Below are 23608 nucleotides of genomic sequence, written 5' to 3' on the forward strand. Positions count from 1 at the left end.
TTTTTTTATTAAGACAAAACAAACCCCCAAACAAAATTCCTCCCTCTTTTTATCCCCAACACCTGCTTTTCTGTTCTCGGCCGTGTTTCCAAGTGTGCCTCGCTAGTTATTCTGATTTCTGAGTCTAACCTGCTTCGTTTGTTGGTGGTTTTGCCTGCATTTTGCTCGACTGATTGTCTTGTGAGTCCCACCTTTCAAATTCCATCCAGTCAAACTACTTACCAACTTTTTTTTTTTTTTTACAACAAACATAATGCAATTTTTATTCATTAGGAAGTAGATGAAGGTGGTAACTTGGTTAATTAAAACCGGACAGTGATGTTGAATAAAGAGTCGCTTGGGAGCCGAAAGAGTCAACTCCTATCGGAGTATACTCCTACTCCTCATATACGTGTCTTAGGATAGTTTATGCATAAACATTTAGATTAAAATGTCTTTAAGACATTGAAACAGTCACTACATGTAATCAGCTGGACTGAACTGAGGCTGCAGGGTTAAATACGTCTCAGTGACTCTGTGTTCAGCTGTTGGTCATATTTGTGGTCTGTAAACTGGTTCATGAAGCCGTTCCCTTCTAGCAGAGTGTGTGTGTGTGTGTGTGTGTGTGTGTGTGTGTGTGTGTGTAGCAGGTGTCAGTGCCCCCCTCGGTCTTGGCAATGAATCGTGGGTAAGGGAACAGCATGTTCGTGGGACAGGAAACGGCTCAGCTTACCGTCAGCAGGAACCCCAAGATCAGAGGGAGGGGCCGGGGGTCACATATCACCACGCGACCCTTCTGTGACTCCGCATGACCCTCTGCGTGACCCCTGACCCTCATGGGATGGACGATTCCAAAGCCTGAGTCCGGGTAAAGAGATGAAGAGAGCCCACATTGTTCATTATCATGAATGTTTTGAATTGTTTGCATTTAGTCCTCCTGGAGTTCACATCATTAAACACCTCCTGCTCCATTCTGTAATTCTGTTTAATCATTTCTGACTCGTTCAGCAACACAGATGGAGAAACTGTGTGGAAAGTACAGATTCCAAACTTTCAATCCAGACCACATTAGTGTTTGTGAGTAAAAGAGGAGACACTTTATCATGATTATTAAATTGTCTTGTTGTGCACAAAGAAAGACATATTTTACATTTTTGTCATTTTTATAACATTAAAACTACAAAGTTCTTAATACAGAAAGGAAACGGAATGCAAACGCAATTACGAAACTATGTGATTAATTTTGCAGTTACATTTAAATAACTACACTCTTAAAAAAGATGGTCCTTCTGTATTTCTTTAGTTTAAAAAAATGGTTATATATAGGACCACGAACTTTCAAAGAACCCTGTACATGATTAAAGGGTTCTCTGCAACATGAAACATGCAACTTTTTGAAAAGCGTTCTATATACCACCAAAAAGGGTTCTTCTATAGTTACGATGTCAAGCTTGTAACAATAGAAGAGCCCTTATTTGTGCTATTTAGAACCCTTTTCAAAAAGGTTCTGTATAGAACCATCCACAGCATGTTCTCCATCAGTTTGAAGAACCATTATTTTCAAGTGTGTACACTATGTAAATTGATATATATATATATATATATATATATATATATATATACTTGAAGAAATATATGTATATAACGTTTAAAAAAGCTGAAATATAAAGTACAAAAATAGACATTAAGTAAAACTGATTAAAATCTCCTAACACCCCCTGGAAGAGCTGGTAGACCCCAAAACTGCCCCCATCAGATAAACAGCACTTAAAGCTTTCATCTTTGAGAGAGAGGAGAAAATCAAGCTGCTTCAGATCTGAAGACATCTGAAAGCTTTTATTTCTTAAAGCTGAAAATCAATAAATGGTACTTAATGACTGTTTTGACTGGCAATGGACTTTTAAACTGTACTGTAAGAAGATTTGGCATCAGGATCTCTGAAAAATAGCTTGACTGTGACAAATAAATGTTCTAGGTGGTTCTTCAAGGATTGTTTAATAAAGACAGTAGTTCTACATAGAACCATAAACACTCAAAGAACCCACTGCATGCTTAAATGGTTCTTTCCATGGTGAAATGGTTCTTCAGATTGATGGAGAATGTGTTGTAGATGGTTCTATATATAGCTCATTATTGCAATATATTATTGCAAGCTTCAGATCATAACAATAGCAGAACCCTTTTTGGTGCTATATAGAACCATATATAACATATTTTCCAATCTAAGGAACCATTTCACCATGCAAAGAACCTATTTAGGCATGCAAATGGTTCTTGGACTGTTCATGGTTCTGTATAGAACCACTGTATTTACTAAAGAACCTTTGAAGAACCACATTTTTCTACAGTGTACCTTCATTACACACTGAGCAGTCGCACTGCACTCACCTCCAACTGGAGATGAAACTTAACGGCTGAATTTGCAAGAATCGTGCAAAGTGTGCAGTGACGCACCTGGACAGCACAACCTCCGAATCCACCACCCCTCCTAAAGGACGCCCTCCTACATTCCCCTTCATTATTATCATTAAGAATTATCTTATTATTTACCATACTTTCACTGCTGGAACCAAACCTCATCTCTCTGAAACAGGAACTTACAGGAGAAGGAAAAACACTCACAACTGTTAATGCATGTTAACATAAAGAGATGCAGTTCTGGAACATTTCTATTGGTTCATTCATCATGAAATATTGAAATATATTGAAATATGCATGTAAAAGACAGCTGCCATTTTTGATTGGTGAATATAGCAACCAACAAAAATGGAGATACGAGGTTTTGTCTCGACAGCGATGATATAATATTCACACATTTTGTGTGACGTCACACTGTATAGTCACCACCATTTTGGGGACCGAATCAGGGATTGACTGCACTGCATGATGCCTTCAATTAGCTGTGCTTCATTAACGATCCACCTGCGAGACGCGACAGAAGCCGAGAGACACACAGACCTTTAATTCAGAGTTTTCACTCCAGGTTTGGAGCCCCTGCACTGTATAGTTCAGTGTTTCTCTCTGCTGTTCACCTCGTTCAGCTCAAGAAGGGATTAATTAGCTAATAATATCAAGTATTTTAACCAGGAAACCACAGTAATGCAGTGCAGGGGTTTCAGGACTGGAGCTGAACTCTGAACTAACTGCACTAGCAAACTTACAGAATCACGTCTGTCGAAACACAACGTCGTTTTCCGCCCCACGACATTCAGTCTGATATTTAACGATTATGTTTCTCCATTCAAACGTCATTTAAATCAGAAACAGAGAGTGAAGTTATACCGGCTGTCTGCAGCTCCGTTAGGGGGCGACTGTTCATCTCTCGGCTGTTAACATCAGCTAAAGTTATCTAAAGGCTAGCATTGTTTACATCTGTGTTAATTAGCTGATGTCGTTACTCTCCTATGATCAGAGTTTTTCTCCTCTTTATGAACACCATGGGATCCTTTACCCACCCTGACATGAAGAGCCGGTGGGCTTCTGTGCTTTTAAATGCTGTGAGAGACTCTCCAGAATAGGTGTGGGGCTGAGTATGAGATAAAAATAAACGTCAGGAAAACACAAATTTTCCACCAGTTTAAATGGGATCAGGAGTTCAGGGGAAATATATAAGGATCTGTATAAGGATCTCAGCCTATTTTATCAACTTTGTTTAGGTCACGTTTTTTCTCTTCCAAAGTAAGTTGAGTAATTTTAGCTGTCTTTTATCTCTAGTTATGTTCGTGTGGACCAAAGCCAGAAATTCCATCCCAAATATAGCGGCCACAAGAGAAAAATCAGGATAGCCTTAAAATTTGTGCAAAATAAGCCCAATTTTTTCAGGGATGCACATTTGACCCTGTCTGTTCACAAGTTAATGTTTAGTCTATTCTAGATTAATGTTTAGTCTGTTATTTTAATGTTTAGTCTATGTTATATTAATATTTAATCTGTTATATTAATGTTTAATCTATTTTAGATTATTGTTAAGTCTATGTTATATTAATGTTTAGTATATTTTAGATATATTTTAAGTTTAGTGTGTCACTAAAGGTTCGTTGTTGCACCGCAGAGCTCACAGATGCGCTCGAGCAGCTCAGAAACACCTGAACGGCCTTACAGCCTTACAACAGAACCCTCAGGGACAACCAACATAGACAATAACAATGTAGAGAGAGAGAGAGAGAGAGAGAGAGAGAGAGAGAGAGAGAGAAGGGTGGAGAAGGGTAAGAGAGTACGAGAAACAGAAAGGGGAGAGAGAGAGAGAGAGAGAGAGGACAGTGAGAGAGAAATGGGTGGAGAAGAGACAGAGAGAACGAGAAAGAAGAGAGATAGGAGGGAAGGGAGAGAGAGAGAGAGAGAAGGGAGGGGAAGGGAGAGAGAGAGAGAAGGGAGGGGAAGGGAGAGAGAGAGATAAGGGAGTAAAGAGAGAGGGAGAGAGAGAAGGGAGGAGTAGAGAGAGAGAGAGAGAGAGAGAGAGAAGGGAGTAATCAGAGAGAGAAGGGAGGGGAAGGGAGGAGTAGAGCGAAAGAGGGAAGAGAGAGTGTAGAGAGGCTATTTTCTCAGCCTCTTGTAGCAGCGTTCCAGTTTCGGCAGTGATAAATGACAGTGTGTGTCTTTACTGCATAATTAAACATTGTTGGAATATAAACAATAATAAACACAGTCAGGATTATCAGAAGAGAAGAGACGCACCTGTTCACCTGTAGAGCCCTGTTCACCTGCTCATCCGTTACAGTGCATTAAGCGGGACTTCACTACAGCTGCACCGACAGCAACAAACAGCTGGAGAACCGGAGGAACCTCTGAGCCACAGGTAGGAGAACCTAGAACTAAAACCTGAAGCTACTCTTGACGCTGCATTGTGCACAATTCTTCAAAGAAAAAAATATTACATGTAATTATCACAAATTGCAGATTACGGCGCTACTCACTGCCTAATAGTCAGGTATTGCTGTGAGGGAGCTTTTAGAGGTGGACGTCTGGTTCCTATCACCACCACTGTGAACAGTTCTGACTCAGTAAGTTTCTCTAGAACAGAGCGTTTCACACCCAACCACTCTGAACGACTCTGTTTACATCATATCCATTTAATTATACAGATTAAATTTTGAAAGATGGGTGGAATTTCCATTTAAAATATTCTTTGTGTAGACAGCTCGCTGTGTATTGAGACTCAGCCTGTACAGTCGCGTGCAAAAGTTTAAACACCCACCCAGTCAAATTACGTTTTGTTAGTTTTCTAAGTTTAACATACTGAACATATTTTCTACGTTTAAAACTATTAATAATAATAATGATAATAATTATTGTTATTTTTAAAATGTAAAATGTGTCAGAACTTTTGCACAGGCCACAATTTATGTTTTATTTTTTTCCCTCAGTGTGTTAAATTCGGTAAATAAACAGTAATTGTGTATTAAAATGTGCAGAAGTGTGTTCTCTCTAGAGGACGTGTTAACTTATTCACACTTAAGAAAACAACAAATACATGGAGTTCGACCAGGGCGCACAAACTTTTGCACATGACTGTAGGTGAGTGTTTTAGATGATGAGTGCAGTGGTCTAAATGAAAGAGGTATTTTTTTTTACCAGGTTTATGTAATAATAATAATAATAATAATAATAATAATAATTTTTATTTATTTACCACTTTTTATGCCGGATGCAGCTCAGAGTGCTTTACAGTCAGGTGATAAAGCTTAACAGTGATACAAGAAACTATGAGTATTAATTTAAAATCATATCAGACAATGACAGATCAGATCAAAGAGATAAAGACCAAAGAGTCGTAGAGTTTAATGAAGCTCTGAGTTAAAGAGTCGTAGAGTTTAATGAAGCTCTGAGTTAAAGAGCTGTAGAGTTTAATGAAGCTCTGAGTTAAAGAGTCGTAGAGTTTAATGAAGCTCCGAGTTAAAGAGTCGTAGAGTTTTACTGAAGCTCTGAGTTAAAGAGTCGTAGAGTTTTACTGAAGCTCTGAGTTAAAGAGCCGTAGAGTTTAATGAAGCTCTGAGTTAAAGAGTCGTAGAGTTTAATGAAGCTCTGAGTTAAAGAGTCGCAGAGTTTTACTGAAGCTCTGAGTTAAAGAGTCGTAGAGTTTAATGAAGCTCTGAGTTAAAGAGTCGTAGAGTTTTACTGAAGCTCTGAGTTAAAGAGTCGTAGAGTTTTACTGAAGCTGAGTTAAAGAGTCGTAGAGTTTTACTGAAGCTCTGAGTTAAAGAGTCGTAGAGTTTAATGAAGCTCTGAGTTAAAGAGTCGTAGAGTTTTACTGAAGCTCTGAGTTAAAGAGTCGTAGAGTTTTACTGAAGCTGAGTTAAAGAGTCGCAGAGTTTTACTGAAGCTCTGAGTTAAAGAGTCGTAGAGTTTAATGAAGCTCTGAGTTAAAGAGTCGTAGAGTTTTACTGAAGCTGAGTTAAAGAGTCGTAGAGTTTTACTGAAGCTCTGAGTTAAAGAGTCGTAGAGTTTTACTGAAGCTCTGAGTTAAAGAGTCGTAGAGTTTAATGAAGCTCTGAGTTAAAGAGCCGTAGAGTTTAATGAAGCTCTGAGTTAAAGAGCCGTAGAGTTTAATGAAGCTCTGAGTTAAAGAGTCGTAGAGTTTTACTGAAGCTCTGAGTTAAAGAGTCGTAGAGTTTTACTGAAGCTCCGAGTTAAAGAGCCGTAGAGTTTAATGAAGCTCTGAGTTAAAGAGTCGCAGAGTTTTACTGAAGCTCTGAGTTAAAGAGTCGTAGAGTTTTACTGAAGCTCTGAGTTAAAGAGTCGTAGAGTTTAATGAAGCTCTGAGTTAAAGAGCCGTAGAGTTTAATGAAGCTCTGAGTTAAAGAGTCGTAGAGTTTTACTGAAGCTCTGAGTTAAAGAGTCGTAGAGTTTTACTGAAGCTCTGAGTTAAAGAGCTGTACAGTTTTACTGGAGCTCTGAGTTAAAGAGTCGTAGAGTTTTACTGAAGCTCTGAGTTAAAGAGCTGTGTTTTCAGGTGTTTATTAAAAGTGAGCTCTGAGCTCGACTGTCTAATAAAGCCTGAACTGAGCTCCACAGTTTAGAAGCAGAATAACTGAAAGAGTCTCTCCACGTTTTCTGTGTTTTACTGAAGGAGTTCAGAAGGTCAGAATCTGCAGATCTGAGATCATAAACAAACAGACGGTCAGGAGCTTTAAGGTCATTTAGAGCTTTAAAACTGCTTTTTAACTTTTAATTGTGCACTTTTTAAAAAATGGTTCTTCAAGGGTTCTTTAGTAAAGACAGTGGTTCTATATAGAACCATGAACACTCAAAGAACCATTTGCATGCTTAAATGGTTCTCTGCATGGTGAAATTGTTCTTCAGATTGATAGTGAATGTGTTGTATATGGTTCTATATAGAGCCAAAATAGGTTCTGCTGTTGTTACGATGTCAACATTGTATACAACAGAAGAACCCTTTTTGGTGCTATAGGGATCCCTTTTCAAAAAGGTTCTACAACCTATTATCCATCAATCTGAAGAGCCATTTCACCATGCAGAGAACTATGTAATTATGCAAAGGGTTTTTTGAGTGTTCATGGTTCTGTCTGTACTAGGGAACCCTGGAAGAGCCATCTTCTTTAAAAAAGTGTTTGTGTGTGTATATATATAGTGTATATATAGTCTATTAGAGTGGACAGTGAGTGGACACAGTGTTTGTAACTGTAGAACTACAAAGTGCACCTATATAGTAAGTGGAGCTGAAAAAATGGACAATGAGCGTAGAAACAAGGAGGTGGTCATAATGTTATTCCTGATTGGTATATATATATATATATAGCAATTATATATATATATATATATATATATATATATATATATATATATATATGTAATTGCTTCTTCAAATGAACACATTAAACAGACTTTATCTAAAATGTGTCAAAATTATTTCAGAATTTTTTTTATTTATTCCAAACCCAGTTCTGTGTTTCGGTTTGTTTACATTGGCAGTAACTGTGTTGGTGTAAAATATTTAATTCATGTGGAAATAATGCACAACATTTCAGTCGACTCAGTTCAGTGCAGCTCTATTTCCACACGGGCTGGTCTCATGTAAGGGCTCATTACAGTGCGCACTCTAGGGAGCCAGTGTAATTTGGAACACGCCCTCTGTGAATTACTCAATGTCACTCATTATGCTGCGTGGTGATGGAGCTCTCTCTCAGGGAACGGTTCTTCAGGTTAGCCTGATTTGAAGCTCTGCTGGAGGACGTGATGGCCCTGATTCCAGAGAGAGAGAGAGAGAGAGAGAGAGAGAGAGAGAGAGAGAGGGAGAGAGAGGTGGACGCAGCTACACTCATTAAAAATAAAAGGTTCTTTGCATGAACGTAGTTGGCTAATATTTTCAAACATTGCAAGATTCTTTAGGGAACCAAATGTTGTTCTTCCTTGAACCACCTGTTCAAAGGTTCTTTAGCTAAACAAAAGCATCCATTAAAAGGTTCTTAAAGGGACCTAAAATTGTTTTCCTAAGAACTACACATTGAAAGTGTCTTTCCATTAAAAGGTTCTCTAGGGAACCAAAGTGCTTCTTCTAAGAAGAATCCATTCAAAGGTTTTTTAGAGAACCAAAAGTTGTTTTTCCAAGAACCACCCATTAAAATTTTCTTTAGGGAACCTGAATTTGTTCTTCTAAGAATCATCCTTTGAAAGGTTCTTTAGGGAACCAAAGTGGTTCTTCCAAGAAGCATCCATTGAAAGGTTCTTTAGGGAACCTGAATTTGTTCTTCCAAGAACCACCCATTAAAATGTTCTTTAGGGAACCTGAATTTGTTCTTCTAAGAATCATCCATTGAAAGGTTCTTTAGGGAACCAAAAGGGGTTCTGCTAAGAACCATCCACTAAGAGTTTCTATAGGGAACCCAAAGTAGTTCTTCCAAGAACCATCTACTGAAAGGTTCTTTAGGGAACCTGAAGTGGTTTTTCTAAGATATCCATTGAAAGGTTCTTTTGGGAACATCTGAAATATCTCCCGAAAAATGAAAAACTTACACTTTAGAAATTAATTGCTTTAATGTTATAGAATGTTTTTGGTTCTACGTAGAACCCTTTTTCCTATAGGAGTGAGCAGCGCAGCATATGGACGTGCAGTCAGTCCAGAAGGTTCTGTGTGTTGCTGACGTTGGACATGTGTCACACACACACACACGCAGGCTCACATGTGTGTGTGTAATGATCCCCTGTGAAGCCCCCCATAACCCCCCTACTCACTGTCATGAAGATCAAAGCACATGTGTGAAGTGAAATTGTGCTGATACAGGATCAAACACACTGTCAGGATCATACACAGAAAATAACACACTAATATTAGAATAAACACAAACACACACATTAAATACTGCAATACTGGTATTATTATATCTCTTCATCACTCCAATTAAAGGGCCAATGTCATAAAAAACACGATTTTCCCTGTTTTCTTTTAAAGGGCCTGTATGTGACATTTTTCTGGCATCTTATTTTTCCCCCTGAATTCCACTCACAACATTTGTGTACTTTTATGCACCAAAAACCTTATAATTCATCACTTGGGACAGTTTATTTTCACATGACCTTTTTCCAGTCTGTCATTGTCCCAGGCTATTATTGTTACTGTGCCTTTAAGACTGAAATATGTTCTAACTAGCTGCCCTGTGTTGTGCCTTGTTCAAAAAACAGGGCAGAAACACTCCTTATAACTTCAGCATAAAGCAGCAGAAAGAAGAGGGGGGCTGTTCAGTTTTCTGTAATATGGGCCCTTTAAATAAAACGGTTTGATGTAAAAGGAAACTAAACTGCAAACACAGCCTGTTATGAACTCACTGTTTTAATGATGTCACAAAAAATAACACATCTACCTATCCGCCTTATCAGCCTACAGCAGTTAAGCCCCGCTCAATTAAGCTGAGGCTCATAAAACGAGGCTCAAAAATCCTTAATAAATTAGTCCCAGACTACCTACCTAAAGGGAACTCCACCAATTTTTCAAATCTTCTACATGACTAAATTGTTAAGATGTAAACAGAGCCGTTCAGAGTGGTTTGGTGTGAAACGCTCTGTTCTAGATAAACTTACTGAGTCAGAACTGCTCACAGTGGTGGTGATAGGAACCAGACATCCACCTCTAAAAGCTCCCTCACAGAAAGTTACTACATGAAATGGTTATGAATTCACTGCCTGATGTTATTTGAAGGTAGTTTTAAATCTATTTTAGTCCATTTTATTAATCCATACATTCATCAAACTTATTATTTTGGATTTATAAGTATTTTATTATCATTACATATAAAATTACATTATTATACACAAATGAAATTGTCACTGGGGTGGAACCCTCAAGGCTCCATCTCAGTACCTTTAGCCAGGGAACATAACTGAACCATAATCCACTGAAATGATATGTTCTAAGCTGTACTGACTCCACACACCCCGTCTCGTCTCCAGGCTTTTATTTTACTGTTCTGTTTAAAACATTCGGTTATGAAAAGGAACAAATACGAACTTTTCACCTGGAAAAACTTATTTAAGGTTCACAATCAGACCTTAAAACCACTGTTGGAGCTTTGAGGGAACATTTACACTGTTTGTACCTTGATGAACAAAAAATGTACCTGAACAGAACCTTTATTACTAACAGTGTAGGTTCACTGGTGGTTCTGGATAGTAAATAAAATGTCTATATTTGTGTTGTAGCGTGTCTATATTTGTCATGGCGACCCCTGGTTCCTATCACCACCACTGTAAAGACATCTGAACCATTCCACACCAAACCACTCTGAATCACTCTGATTACATCACACACACTGAAAGATTAGATTAGATTAGATTAGATTATGCAAAAAGTTATAAATCATTATAATTAAATATGTAAAATATAAATTACTATAATTTATAAATTATAATATAAATTATTCAGAAAGTTTGATTTTTTTAGATTTAACAGTTACAAATATATTTTTGATATGGCTGCAGTTCTGTGGAATTAATTTGAGAGGAACTTTAAATCTTCTTGGCTGACTTTTATCTTTTATGAGGACCACAATTTAAATAAAGCCTATAGGCTTTATTGTGTTTTAATCCTTGATCATTTTTAAATGTTTGTATGAATGCAGTCTTATATGTATTTTATATGAGTGCCAAATAAATGTATCTATCTATCTATCTATCTATCTATCTATTCTTGTCTGGTCTAACGCTTTTCCAGAGCACTGTGAGCTCAGTTACACTGAATGACATTCAAGCACTCTGCTGCTTCGCTAATCTGGTTCATTACTGGTGGATGTGCTCTCTATATAAAGTAACTAACACGGTTAGCGGTGTCATGTTGCCGAAGCTGCGCTCATATGACAGCTACCTCCTCTGACTCAGCTCAAAAATGCTAACATCAACATGTGTTCAGTGCTAACTGGCATTTAAAACACTTTCTGGCCACTTTATCAGAAACCGCTCCCTCATTGGTGGGCAGTTAGAGACTGTAGCCCATCTGCTGAGGCACAGTTTGTGTTAGGCATCCTCTAGTCCTTCATCAGTGGTCAGCAGATCAAACTGTGCAGCAACAGATGGACTGCAATCTGGAAATGTACACCTATATAGTGGAGCTATAAGTGTTTCTGATAAAGTTGCCAGTAAGTGGAAGCACAAGGTGGGTGATTCCAATACAGTGGCCAGTGAGTGGAAGCACGAGGTGGGTGTTTCCAATAAAGTGGCCAGTGAGTGGAAGCACAAGGTAGGTGTTTCCAACAAAGCGGCCAGTTATTGTAAACACAAGGTAGGTGTTTCTAATAAAGTGGCCAGTTATTGGAAGCACAGGGTGGGTGTTTCTAATAAAGTGGCCAGTTATTGGAAACACAAGGTAAGTGTTTCTAAAAATGTGGCCAGAGAGTGGAAGCACAAGGTGTGTTTCTAATAAAGTGGCCAGTGAGCTTACTGATGTAAATACACGTTTGACTCACATATATTTCATCATTTCTACTCTAATCCACAGCTGTAACACTATGAAGCTGTTCTGACCTGTGCGGACTGAGCTGTATGCGCCTGGCACCCCCTGTTGGCCAGGACGGTCAGGATGAAGCGAGAGCGCTTTAAACCCCCAGAGCCAGACGATCCGTTCTGCTGCTGTGGAGACATTGACCAGCAGAGGGAGTACTGCTGCTGTGACTGTGAGGAACTGGACGATGCCTGTGAAAGGTCAGGGTCAAAGGTCACTGAAGTGGCAGCATGCTCTTTACTGCTGTAATAAAGTCTTTGGTGCTTTATACCAGTTTGAACTATTCAGTCTTCTATTCTACTGTGGTCTGCATGATGCAGTCTTTTTTTCTTGTTCATTTTATTTCTTCATTTCTTTTGGTCTTTTTTTATATATTTTTTTAATTTCCCACCAGTTTTGTTTTACAAGCAATTACTTTTATGATGGTGCACTGGAACAAGCCATATCACCCCCTACACTTCCTGTAGTGTATTACAGTCTGTCAGAGTGACTGTGTGGATCATATGAACATTATAGAGGCTTTTTAAATGAAACAGTAGAAGCCATATCGCCCCCTACACTTCCTGTAGTGTATTACAGTCTGTCAGAGTGACCGTGTGGATCATATGAACATTATAGAGCTGTTTTGATTGCATAAAATGAACACATGAACTTATTTTTAAAATCATCACCATCAGCAGTTAATTAGTGCAGTCCTTAATGATTTTTTTCATGTGTTTCTTTTTTATTGTTAACTTCTTTTTCTCTCTCAGGCTCATTCAAAGGGATTCAAAGAATGAGGACTTTCTCTCCCGTCTTCTCTCCGTTCTCTCGGATCGTTTGGGTCTTCAGTGTTCCCCTCTGGGATCCGTCCGCGTTGAACTGTCCATCCTGCCTCCAATGCTCCTACTTCCAGTCCTGCTGCAGGTGGCGGCGCTGCACTGCATGCTGGGAGTCGTGGTCCTGACGGCCCTGCCGGGACTCGTACTGTGGTATTATTACATGACACACCGCAAGAAGAGGCGAACGCTTTTCTTCCTCAGCCTGGCGCTCTTCTCCCTCGCCTACATGTACTACCTTTTCATCACCGAAATCGTGCCTAGGGGGGGCGTAAGTTACCAGCAAGTAGTTACCGCGACAACCGGCATGATACTGATGCTCATCTCCCTCGTTCGCACCAAACAGGGTCCGGGATACGTCCGAGCAGACTACAGACACAATATTACCTCCGCCAATCAGAGCAAACTCTGTAATCAAGACTCCGCCCACTGCAATGGAGTCAGCCAATCAGAGAGTGCTGTGGAAAAGAAGATGAAGTGGTGTTCCATCTGCCGATTGGTGCGTCCACCCAGGGCGGGTCACTGCAGGATCTGTGGAGTATGCGTGCTAAGAATGGACCATCATTGTGTCTGGTGGGTATTCCCAAATTCACCACCCCAGAGAGTCCATTTCTTTTCCACATTGATCCTCTCAGCCCCCTGAACTTTGTATCTGCTTCGTATGTCCATCACAATTGCTACGTTGTGAGGCAGTGTGGAGCGCAGCAAGCTTAGAAAGAACCCCTTCAAAAAGTTGAATACATGGAATCGAGATAGATTTACGGGACAGATTGTTGCCCGAGCAGTTTGCATGCAAGGGAGCTAACTTAGGCTGAGCGTTCACTACACGACTTTTAAAATCTTAACAGATTTCTAAACCAAAGAGCATCACACGCTTAACGTCAGTCACAGAGTTTCTTGTGTTGTCATAAGGCGCTCAGACTAGAACGACATGGCAAAGAGACAGTTAAGCAATAGAACACAAGAGGGAGTGTGTTATCGCGGAATAACATCGCGGCTGTGATTTGGTTGCTGTAGATCATCACAGCCGTGATGTTATTGGCGATAACACACTCCTCGAGTGTTCTATTGCTTTTATACAACAGTTAAATAAATAAAGTAATAAATTAATAAACTGGGCCGTGAACGCGGCGTTTAATATGTTTTAATGTTCGCAGTTCCTTCACCAATTATAGTTCCTTAACGAGCAGCTTGTTGCTACATCAGAGTAACAAGCTCCGCCCACTCGCTGCTCAGCCGGCAGTTCGTTCTCCAGCCCCACATAGAACAACTGACAGTTTGGGAATTTAGTGTCGTCTCATCTTCAGAGTCTGACCAAATCGGCTGTCGGTCAAACGTGATCTTAAAAGTGTCCATTTTTTGTTTGTGGCAAAGTAGGAAGTAAAAACGTTCAAATGGCTTGAGCGTCTCCTACAGCTGTCAAAGTCATTGCTTACCAACGGCGTCTCAGAGGAGTGATACAGTGTTTGTGACAACCCCGTGATGTTATGGTGAAATAACAGCACAGTTAGAACACTTCTCAACCAATCAGCTCGCGTGGCCGGAACTGACTGTTACATAATATAACACACATAATGGGTTTCAGCTACGATTAAGAACTCAAACTCCCAGATCTCCTCAGATCACACGACACACACAGAGCTGAACTCACTGGACCTGTTTGTGCTTTTATGTGTAGTGAAAGCTCAAACTGGGGATGAATATGAGGTGAGAAAGGCTGATATCGCAGAGAGAGCTGGAGAAATAAACTGCAGCTGAGCTGAAACTGTAAAAAGAGTACCTTGATGTCTGGATCTATACATTATAATCATGATATCGGCTCTTATCTGCCTGTGTTTACACGCAGCTCCTCTGTCTCCGCTTCGCTGTTCATGCACGTCTCTTCACCTGTTTTTGAATCACTCACTAAGGCTATGTTCACATTAGCAGGTTGGAGAGGCACAAATCTGATTTTTTTGCCCTAATGTGACTCAGATCTGTGTGGACACACAAATCTGATCCTTTCAAATCTGACCTGAGCCACTTAGGCTACGTTCACATTACAAGCCTCGTTTTTTGCTCAAATCCGATCTCTCTGATGATGGTTCACACTCGTTTAGGTCAGTGACTCAAATCTGTCATTAACGTGAACCGGCATCCTGAAATGACCCTCATGAGCTCATCCTACTCAGTAACGTCACGTGAATGAATCACTGCATCATCAGCACAAACTAACGAGCAGAACGAGCTTCGCTGAGAAGATAATTAACTCTGATCAGCTCTCAGCTTCATTATTAGAGCGAGACGAAAGAGAAAAAGGTGAGATGAGCTGCTTTTCCACCGTTTACAGGCTGTAACTTCTGTTCGGCGCTGCTGCCATGGTAACGCTGAATGACGGCACAGTGGAAAAAAGCACATAAATCCCGATCTGAGCGTCACATTAAGGTCACATGGCCATGAATCGGATACGTATCCGATCTAGGACCACATATGAAAGTAGCTCAGGTCAGATTTGAAAAGATCAGATTTGCGTGTCCTCACAGCCCTGAAAACATCAGATCTGAGTCACATTAGGGCAAAAAAATTTGTGCCAGAAGCCATTACAGAACAACAGTTCTTAAGTCTATAATTTTATCTTATTTCCAGATAAGAAAACGGTTTTACAGAAACATCCCAAGTTGCCAAAAAATCGTAAATATTTTCCTAACTGTAAGATAAACCAAGAGCGTTTTAATTTCTGTTTAACTGTCTGTTTCTATTGTTATATGCAGTGACAGGCAGCACAGTTCACTATAACCAGTATTATAACGCTGCATGTATCTACACTGAAAACGGTGCTTTGACTTGTGAGTTTTTTAAACAGCCTTTTTAAGCTCTCAGACGCTGCAGACTCGATCTCCACCGCCCCTCTGATTACCTTCGTGTGTTAATGTTGATGATGAAATATTACAGTGATGGTGGTGAATAATGAGGAGACGGAGCTGAACGTGTGTCTGTTTATTAGGAGGAGTAACGTTAGCGCGCTCGGCTAAAGCGTTTGGGAAATGGAGACTGAAACTGGGGAGCGGCGACGCTCTGATAAACAGCAGGGGGTGCTCTCACAATATTCTGCACTCTCAGTTTATCACACTTTAGTTTAATTTGATGTGTTTTTTACATCAGTAACGGTAGCTAAGGTTAGCTGTCTGGCTAACTAGATTACATGTTTACTGCTACGTGCTGAAGCAGGCTGTCAATCAGCCGTGTTTTATTATATTTCTATGATGTAAATCTTTGCTGGATGTTTAATGTAACACTCCAATTTTCATATCACAAACATTTTTAATAATTTACACTACGTTGCCTGGGCAACACATGATTGCAGACCGTTTGTATGGTCGGTTGCTAGGTAACAGACACAACAGCTGATTGTCGACTTCAATTGAGTAAGTTAAGCTGTCCTAACTTGAGATTAGATGCTGTAAGATAAGATTCCTGAATTAAGATCAGATTTGCTTCTGTAATACGAATTTGTGAGTTAAGACAAAAAGATAGGACGTTTCTGTAATACAGCCCCAGATTCCACGCTGGTTTAAACACCTTACAGTGCGACTTCTCCCTTTTCCGTGTGTTACTCATACACGCTGATTCCCAGAAGACGTCACCAGAGCAGTTTGGCAGGGGAAACATGTGTGAAGGCCACAGGAGTTCAGTCTTCAGCCTGGAGATGCACACCAGGCCAATCTGTTACAGACTGATACTCATACACACACACCAACAGCCTAGCCAGAATTTCATTTTAGGGGGGCCTGGTTACAGATTTGGTGGGCCAGCTAGGGAGCATTAAAGCCCCAGGGAACCTAAAACTGTATTTTCTTTCTAAGTAGGTTAATCTTGCTCTCGTGGGAACACAATGTACAAAGTATATCCTGTGTATAACTCTTCAGTGCTCAGTATTCGAAATGTACTGATTTATTTCGCCAAAAAAATCTGCTCTGATTTAAAATGGACGGCCCTAATCTTCGGTAGTATCCCCACCAATCACAAGGCTGATGTGGTTTGCCACACCCACACAGCTTTAACTAAACCATGTTCGCTCTGTGTCAGAAAGCTAAACTAACAAGCATGACAGAGCTATCAAGGTAGCTCATCCGTCTGCCTGCTGTCTGTCTGTCCATACTTTCTTTCGGTCATTCAACTGGTCACTCCAATGGTCCCTGGATGCAGATTTAGCAGTAAAGTAAATCTTCTTTAAAGGGAAATTTCCCTGATTTTGTCTTCTGAGGTTATATGGAATGTTGATGATGGAAAATAGTGGAAAATCTGAAATAATACGTTTTCTTTGGGGACTATTTTGCCTCACAGCGCCCTGCATATTATGTGTCGCTCCACCATGAATGGAGTTCAAGGCCGATAACTTCTTAAAACTATCATAAAACAGTGTCTCAGTCATCAGGCAGTAAATTCATAACCATTTCATGTAGGAACTTTCTGTGAGGGAGCTTATCCAGAACAGAGAGTTTCACACCAAACCACTCTGATTTGGTTTGAAATTAAACCATTTGCCTATGCAGAAATACGATGAAAAAAAGAGAAAAATATGATAAAAATACAAGCCGCTAATTTGGCTAACCAGCGGAGTAATCAATTGTGTTGCGTGAAACTTTAATTAGTTTTAATTGCTTTGTGTCAGAAATGAAGTTGCATGACAGTTTGACCGTGTAAAGCCAGATGTAGAAGAAGAGTTAACGTGCTAATAAGCAGTAACTGATTCTGTGTGTCTGCGCTGCTGTATTAGGATAAACTGCTGTGTGGGGCAGGACAATCACAGGCACTTCCTGCTGACGCTCCTCCTCTTCCTGCTGACATCACTGTATGGGATCAGCATGGTGCTGCATAGTGTGTGTCCACGGCAGAGTGTGTTCACTGCTCTGCTGTACTGCCCAGGGGTCTACAACCAGTACAGGTACACACACATACACACATGTAACACACACACATTCATAATACACACACACACACACCATACGCACCCATATAATACATACTGTACTGCCCAGGCGTCTACAACTAGTACAGGTACACACACGTAACACACACAGATTCATAACACACACACACAATACACACTGTACTGCCCCAGGGTCTACAACCAGTACAGGTACACACACACACATGTAATAAACACATACATTCATAGTACAGGTACACATACACACACGTAACACACACATTCATAATACACACACACAATACACCCTGTACTGCCCCGGGGTCAACAACCAGTACAGGTATATGCACACACACACACACACAGCCATAACATACACACACACAATACACACTGTACTGCCCCGCGGTCTACAACTAGTACAGGTACATGCACACACACACACACACACAGGCATAACATACACACACACAATACACACTGTACTGCCCTGGGGTCAACAACCAGTACAGGTATATGCACACACACACACACACACACACACACACAGACACACACACAACACACACACCAATACATCATACACACAGATAATGCACACATTCACATATTACTCACACACATAATATTCACATGCACATAACAAACACACTCATAACACACTTCATAATCTTATTACTGTAACTTCATAATCTCATCATTAACTCCAGATAAGAAAACAGCATCACACAAACATCCTAACTAGACTAAACCTCCTAAATCCTGTCCTAACTTTAGGATGAACCCCAACAGCGTCCTAACTGATAAACAGCAGGGGGCGCTCTCACAGTATTGACTACTTACAGTTTTTACACTTTAGTTTTCTTTGATCTTCTACACATCAGTAACTGTAGCTGTCTGGATAACTAACTGAATTATTTTGATCACATGTTTACGTTTCAGCTGTGTGTTGCTCTGCGACAGACATGACAGTTGTTTGTCGACTTTAATCGAGTAAGTTTAGATTTCCTAACTGGAGATAAGATGCTGTAAGATAAGATTCCTAAATTAAGATGATATTTGCGTCTGTAATATGAATTAGTGAAAAATCTTATCTTAACTTGTCAGATATTAACTTAGGACAAAAGATAGGATGTTTCTGTAATACAGCTCCAGGGGGTTAAAGCGGATTTACTCTATTCTCAGCGTGTCATAGTTTTTCTCTGGGGTTTTAACACTTTCTGATCTGTCTGTGTGTGTGTGTGTGTGTGTGTGTGTGTGTGTGTGTGTGTTCAGCACGGCTCTGTGTTTTACGTGTGTGTGGTACAGCTGTATAATAACGGGGGGTCTGCTGCACCTGCTGATCCTGCAGATCATCAACATCAGCTGCAACGTGACGGAGCGCGAGGTCCAGCTGGCTCTTCGGAATGGAACCGGACGCAGGCGGTTCTGCGGCCTGCTGGTGGACACCGGCGCGCCCTCGCACGGCTTCATGCACAACTGGACACACTTCCTCACCATGCACACTGCTGAGGGGGCACACGCTCCGCTCACTCTCACAGACTTGGTATGACCCACGGAGACTCCAGCTCACTGATGGACGTCCATATTGACATTTCCAAAAGACTTCCATAGGAACTTTACAGTGAATAACACGGACACTGGGGTCACTTTAGGTCAGCGACTCACAACTACAGGGCATTACTTCCATTTTATGCCACTTTCTATTAGAATTAATAAAGTTTCTATCTATGTTTTCCACCTTAAGGGGATTCCACTGATTATTCAATGCCTGAGATGTAAACAGAGAGATTCAGAGTGGTTTGGTGTGAAACGGTTCAGATGTCTTTATAGTGGTGCTGATAGGAACCAGGGGTCGCCATGACTACAACACAAATATAGACATTTTATTTAGTATCCAGAACCACCAGTGAACCTACACGAGTCTTCTGAGTTTATATGGAATGCTGATGATGGAAAATAGTGGAAAATCTGAAATAATAAGTTTTCTTTGGGGACTATTTTGCTTCACAGCGCCCTGCATGTATCCCTCCACCATGAATGGAGTTTAAGCTCTCTAAACTATCATAAAACAGTGTCTCAGTCATCAGGCAGTGAATTCATAACCATTTTATGTAGTAACTTTCTGTGAGGGAGCTTTTAGAGGTGGACGTCTGGTTCCTATCACCACCACTGTGAACAGTTCTGACTTGGTAAGTTTCTCTAGAACAGAGCGTTTCACACCAAACCACTCTGAATGACTCTGTTTACATCTTAACCACTTAATTATGCAGGAATGAAGCTAATGAAGAGCAGAGGTGTGCAATAATACGTTACTTTTACTCAGTCATAATTACTTAAACAAAAAAATTCATTTGTACTTCTCTGAGTACTAATACTACTCAAGTACTTTTACATGAGTATTTTACTTCTGTTTCAGTATAATAGCGAGTAAAGTAACCTATTTTATCCTCAGTTCTATTTTAGTCATTTAGTCCCTAATTTCTTTTTTGGGTTTAGTGTCATTCTGTCGTGATGTTTGAGCTCCTGTTCTGCTTTATTGTTGATCACTCCTCTCACTGTGGAGCTTTAGCATTTTTTTATTTTACACCAAAACATCCAAAATGAGAAAAATACAGCCGAGCAAACTTCTGTTTCTTATTTACCAGCTTCTTATTTGAATTTTCAGTTCCACCTTAAATGGCACCAGAATGTAAAAACTGCACCATTTAAGGTGCATGTTTGTTTTTGTTTATGAATAAAAAAAAGAAAAATTTCTAATAAATGATAAACCAATAGAACGACTGAGTTCTTTAGAAACTCACAGAAGTGACTGTGGTGACGTACCTGCTTCGACAGAGCTAGAATACCTGGGGTAAAATGTCCAGTATGCTGGACGTTCTGAATGAGGAGGTTATAGATGTATTTTTCCACTTATTTTCACCAACTAACATGGGCCGTGTGTCTTATTTACATCAGATGGCATTGTTAAGTTCTGAGTTGGTTTGTATGTTTTGAATATCCTCCATCACAGAGCTACAGCACCGGAAAAGGCTAAAGTGAAAGAGCTTCATTCTGACAGCTGAAGGAAGATTTAGCTGTAAACTAGCCCCTCTCCAGTGACTCAGCAGATTAAAAATAAGAAGCCTAACACCCACACCTACTTCCTTCTGCGGTTACACACCGACCATCACAACAAAAAAACAAGTCAGAGACAGTTTCATCAACGCATCAGTGCCTTAACTCTGACACTCATAAATATACACCATCACTGTCCATTCTATCAGCTCCACTGACCGTATAGTTTCACTCTGTAGTTCTACAGTTACAGACTGTAGACCATCTGTTTCTCTGCGTACTGAGTTACCTTGTTCTTCAGTGGTCAGGACCCCCATGGACCCCAAAAACATCCATGTGAAGATGTTAAACCCTGAGAAGAGGATTTTGGGTTTTACGTGTGGCTTACTGGTAAGGCCTGCGAGGGTGAGACGACGAATAGGATGGGCAGGACCAAAAGTAAAGTGCACAAGCAAGTAGTTTATTTATACAATGTGAAAACAGGAAACAAAAACTGTACAAAAGGAAAAATAAACGTAAAAGAAAGTATTTACAGTGTGCGTCGGGCTTAGTCATGGAATGGGAAGCAGCCGCGAGGCTGGGTCCCAACTCCCTTTACAACTTCCCCCACACTATTACTTCCGACACTACAAGCTGCTAGTGTTTTCCGGTGGCAAACAGAGTCATGGGGAGAAGTAGCCTACCCTTAAGTCTAAAGCCCCACCCTTTCCCCACCATGAGGTCAGAACAGTGTGGTTTACACATGAAACAAGCGATAGCGCTATATACAATCAACCTAGGTTAAACAGTTCATTACAGGTATATACATTTTCTTGGCCATTAACTTAAAACAACTTCCCCCCTCTTTTCTCCCCATCGGTGGATCCTCCCGATAAGGATAAGGTAAGTAGGTCTCCCTGCTGTCCCCCTTTTACTATTTTCCCTTTCACAGGCAGACACAGGTAAGTACCTCCTATACACACACGTGTTTTATAGTTCAAGGGTTGATATTCGTTGGTGATGGGGTAGGCCTCGCCTTACCACATCACAGATCCCCCCCCCTTATCTCAGTCACTGTCCAAGTGGCAGGATAAGAAGTCCGCCGTGACATTGTCCTTACCTTTACGGTATTGTACCTTGAAACAGAATGGTTGTAATGACAGGTAGCAGCGCGTAGTCCGTGCATTGGTGTCTTTCATTTGGCGCATCCATTTCAGCGCTCTATGGTCAGTCTCTAAAACAAAATCGCTGCCCATAAGGTAGTACTTAAGAGAGTCTAGCGCCCATTTCACTGCCAGAGCCTCTTTCTCTCCCTTGGAAATAGCTTGCAGCTAATGTACAGGATCGGTCTTCGGCTGTCCTACTCCCCTTGGAGTAAAACTGCCCCTAGCCCATTACCTGAAGCATCAGTTTTAACCACAAAAGGTTTGCTAAAATCTGGGCTGCCTAAAACTGGATCGGAGCACAAACAGTCTTTAAGATCATTAAAAGCAGAATTGCACTCCTCTGTCCATTTGCCTCTCTGAGGTTGGTCCTTCTTGGTTAAGTCTGTGAGAGGTGCCGCTCAGTCAGTGAAATTTGGGATGAACCTTCGGTCCCAGCCCACTAAGCCCAAGAACGATCTTACTCGCCTCTTTGTGGTCGGTATCGGGCACTCCTTTATCGCTTGCACCTTATCCACTTGTGGTCTAATAGCTCCTCCCCCTAGGACATAGCCTATATAGGACACCATCCCCTTCACCAGGTGGCATTTCCCAGGGTTAGCTGTTAGCCCTGCTACCCGTATCTTCCCCAGCACCGTTTCCAGATGATGCAGATGTTCTTGCCAACTTCCACTATAAATGACGACATCATCAAAATATGATGCTGCGAAGTCCTCTATCCCTTTGAGTACTGCGTCTATCAGCCTCTGGAAAGTAGTCGCCGCCCCATGGAGTCTGAAAAGCATAACAGAAAAATGGAACAGTCCATTTGGAGCCCGGAATGTGGTCAACTCTTTGGCTAACTCTGTAAGCGGTAGTTGCCAATACCCTTTGCATAAGTCCACTGTTGATAAAACTTGGCTTCAAGTTCAATGAGCTCGTCCATGCAAAACCTCAGTTCGTCATCTTTCTTTGGGACTAAAACCACCGGACTGCACCACTGACTGGTAGAGAGTTCTATGATGCCCATGTCAAGCATCTTACTGACCTCCTCTTTAAACTTCGTGATGAGTCTTGCAGGCACCCGACAATTCACCTGCCAGATTGGGTCGTGTTTTTGCAGGTGGACGTCGTGCTGGATTGCTGTGGTCCTCCCTGGTTCTTCACTAAACAATCCATCAGGAATGATGTTCCTGAGCTCTTCTCGCTGCTCCATTGTTAAGTGGTCCAGTGTTAACAGTTCGTCTTGGTGTTTGCTGTTAGAAGGGAAATACTGTTCAATGCTCTCCTCCTCCTCTCCTACAGCGCGCACGCACAGGTGTTCTGCAGTGGATTGGTCCCTTTCTTTCCACTGTCGTAACATGTTGATGTGGGAAGTTTGTTTTGTCTTTTTGCAGTCCGGATGCAACAGTTCATAAGTTGTCTGATTAATCTGGCGCAAAACTTCATATGGTCCATGCCACTTTGCCAACAAACTGGTATCTGATGTCGGCAAAAGGACCAATGCCTTGTCGCCGGGTTTAAGTGTCCAGTGTTTTGCTGACCTGTCGTACTAGCTCTTTTGGTACTCTTGGGCTTGCTCCAAGTTCTCATGTGCCAGCTTAAGTCTACCATTTTCTCTCTCATTTTGAGGACATGGGAGAGGACATTCATTTTCTGTCCATCGTTCTGCCCCTCCCAGGTCTCCCTCAGCACATCCAGTGGGCCTCAAACCTCACGTCTGTAGAGCATCTGGAATGGTGAGAACCCCACTGATGCTTGCGGTACCTCCCGGTACACG

At 40.9% G+C, this 23608-nt stretch overlaps 1 protein-coding gene across 1 annotated transcript; it reads left to right on the forward strand.

The window, feature by feature from the left end:
• Positions 1–4443: 4443 nt before the first annotated feature.
• On the forward strand, positions 4444–20368 carry zdhhc23a (zinc finger DHHC-type palmitoyltransferase 23a). The gene is made up of 5 exons (XM_036580811.1): positions 4444–4774; positions 11921–12123; positions 12676–13314; positions 17498–17665; positions 18926–20368. Exons 2-5 carry the CDS (start codon positions 12002–12004, stop codon positions 19200–19202), a joined length of 1206 nt encoding a protein of 401 aa, XP_036436704.1. The 5' UTR covers positions 4444–4774; positions 11921–12001; the 3' UTR covers positions 19203–20368.
• Positions 20369–23608: the final 3240 nt, after the last annotated feature.

This window comes from Colossoma macropomum, unplaced genomic scaffold, assembly GCF_904425465.1.
Source record: "Colossoma macropomum unplaced genomic scaffold, Colossoma_macropomum, whole genome shotgun sequence".
Classification (NCBI taxonomy): domain Eukaryota; kingdom Metazoa; phylum Chordata; class Actinopteri; order Characiformes; family Serrasalmidae; genus Colossoma; species Colossoma macropomum.

Coding starts and splice junctions, on each gene's coding strand:
- zdhhc23a (XM_036580811.1), top strand. CDS start 12,002: ATGAAGCGAGAGCGCTTTAAACCCCCAGAGCCAGACGATCCGTTCTGC. Junction 12,124..12,675: donor CTGGACGATGCCTGTGAAAG/GTCAGGGTCAAA, acceptor TTTCTCTCTCAG/GCTCATTCAAAGGGATTCAA. Junction 13,315..17,497: donor ATGGACCATCATTGTGTCTG/GTGGGTATTCCC, acceptor CTGCTGTATTAG/GATAAACTGCTGTGTGGGGC.